A 2380-nucleotide genomic window follows, 5' to 3' on the forward strand; every position below is an offset into this window, starting at 1 on the left:
ATGATGTGCCACCTCTGCCAGTGGTAGTACTGGCCCCTCTTGAACCCCTTCCTCCTCTAATAACCCTCCCACCTCTACCTAATTTGGTGGGTTCAGCTGTGGATAACTGATGGCCAGCTTCAGTGGTGGTACCTGGTTGTTGTCCATCTGCCCTTGGTCTCCCCTTATGTTTCTTTGGTGGAGGGGGTTACACTGTAGCAGAATATCTATTAGGACACCTCCTCTTATTATGTCCCTTTCTACCACAAAGTTCCAGGTTTTTTAGGATCCTCATGAGGGGCTTTGATCCTATTTTTTCTTGGCCTACCAGGCCCAATTTTAATAGGAGGTGGATCTAGGTGAACTTCAACCCTGGGCCAATGTCTCTCACCTTCAAGAGGTAGAATTGAACATGCATATGCCTTTGCCCATGTATCCTTCTTGTAACAAGCATCAACAAAGTCCTCAGCTTGCATATGGCTGAAGAAAATGGCAGAGATGGCATGACAACATGGTATTCCAGTCATGTTCCATTTCCTACAAGTGCATGACTTTTTCTCCAAGTCTACAGTCAAGCTATCTAGGTTGTGATTGATTTGGAACAAGGTTGTGGATGAATGGAGGACATTACAATTTGCTGCTGTCTCCTTCTCTTTCTCTAATTTTTTTTGTATCCTATGACAGAGGACAGTTGTACATTTCTCCATTTCTACCCTTTTTTGAACCAACCTTTGCATTAACTGGGCCCTAGTATCCTCAAGCATATGAATCAAATGTTTTATACTAGCATTAATGATATATCCATTAAAGGTCTCAGCTATATTATTTGTTATTGAATCAGACTTAGTGTCAGGTTTCATGAAGGCCCTAGAAAATACCTTAGGGTTGTAACTCCTAAAACCTATAGCAGTTGCCTCATTAACTTTCTCCAACTCAGCCATATTCTCATTGTAATCTGCCATATTATAGGAGAATGATATATTCCAAAATAATTTCTTAAATTCATCTCCTTTGTAATTTTTATTCCAATGAGCATAAATATGTCTTGCACAATGCCTGTGCTCAGCCTTTGACAGCACAGTAGCAACAACATTCAAAATAGCCTATAGTTAACAGGACATAAATATCACATACTTATTACATGTTTCAAGGAAAAATTAGAAAAATAATGTTTCAAATAAAGTTACCTGATGTTCATCTGAGACAACTGAGTATTCTGTGCCATCTCCAAGTGCTAAACATGCTTGCAAGTGCTTGAAGAACCACTCCCATGAGCTGTTATTCTCACCTTCTACCACAGCCCAGGCAATGGGATACATTTGATCATTGATGTCTCTCCCCACTGCTGAGAGTAGTTGCCCACCAAGGAAGGTCTTCAGGAAGCATGAATCCACATATACTCCCATATTTCTTAGCTAGTTCCTCAATCCACCACCACAAAGTTCATCTGGATCTACCTCAAATGTTTTGCCTTCCCCTTCTAAATACACTAACCCATATTTCAGTGTTTTAAAGAGCCCACCATGCCAAAACCTTAATGTAGCTGACTCCATTAAAGTGTCTAATTTTCAACAATCAACCTATTCCAAACATCAATAACAACAACAAAAACTCAACACCACAATCAATTTCAGTAAATTATGCTCAATAATTTAAAAAACTTAACACAAAGAACATTCATTTCGTCAAATAATTGTCTAACATGGAGTTGAAGAAAACCCAGAACAATCCAAATAATTCACTGAAAAAAAAAAATTAAACTTTCGCAAAAAAAGAGTAGAAGAAAACGAACCTGAAGAAGAAGATGAGTGCAGGGCTTCGAAATTTTGTGGGTTCTCCAAGCTTCAAACAGAGATGAAGAAGATGAAAGACCCGCGTTATTTTGTTTTGTTTTTAAGCTCATTAATTAGAGTTAGCTGAAAAGTGAACTCTATTAATGAGTTTACAGGTTACCAACAGGTAACTGGTAAATGAGGATCATTTTATGAAGATAAGATAAAAGGTGGGATTTTATTGAGTTAACCCATAACTGGGACTGTTTAAAGAAGACCACCCAAAGGTGGGATTATTCCCATCAATTTTTCCGAAGTTTAAAACATTTATTTGTGATTTTTTTTTTTGGAGGGAGGGGGAGGATTACTTATGCAAAAACATAATTTTAGCATTTGTAAAAAAAATATTTTAAATAAGGCAACATTTCAAAAAACTATCTTTATAACTAATTTGTTAGAAAAAACTACATTTTGAAAATTTTCTTTCAAAAAACTACCTTATATAACAAATTTCTTTCAATATACTATCATTTTACGTTTCTATTTGATACTAATCAATAAATGACAATGACCAGTTTCTCTCTAGCCTTCATCTCTTCTCTCCTCCCCCTTCTTCATCAGTTAGGGGT

The 2380-nt window shown here is 36.9% G+C and overlaps 1 protein-coding gene across 1 annotated transcript; it reads right to left on the reverse strand.

The window, feature by feature from the left end:
- Window positions 1–239: 239 nt before the first annotated feature.
- LOC125492686 (uncharacterized) lies at window positions 240–1385 on the reverse strand. Its single transcript, XM_048635396.1, has 2 exons — window positions 1167–1385; window positions 240–1082 (listed from the first exon to the last, which is right to left on the reverse strand). The coding sequence occupies exons 1-2, from the start codon at window positions 1383–1385 to the stop codon at window positions 240–242; spliced, it is 1062 nt and encodes a 353-aa protein (XP_048491353.1).
- Between the last annotated feature and the right edge of the window lie 995 nt (window positions 1386–2380).

Source organism: Beta vulgaris, chromosome 8 (assembly GCF_026745355.1).
Source record: "Beta vulgaris subsp. vulgaris cultivar EL10 chromosome 8, EL10.2, whole genome shotgun sequence".
In the NCBI taxonomy this organism is placed as follows: Eukaryota; Viridiplantae; Streptophyta; class Magnoliopsida; order Caryophyllales; family Amaranthaceae; genus Beta; species Beta vulgaris.

Coding starts and splice junctions, on each gene's coding strand:
- LOC125492686 (XM_048635396.1), bottom strand. CDS start 1,385: ATGGGAGTATATGTGGATTCATGCTTCCTGAAGACCTTCCTTGGTGGG. Junction 1,083..1,166: donor TTGTCTCAGATGAACATCAG/GTAACTTTATTT, acceptor TGTTAACTATAG/GCTATTTTGAATGTTGTTGC.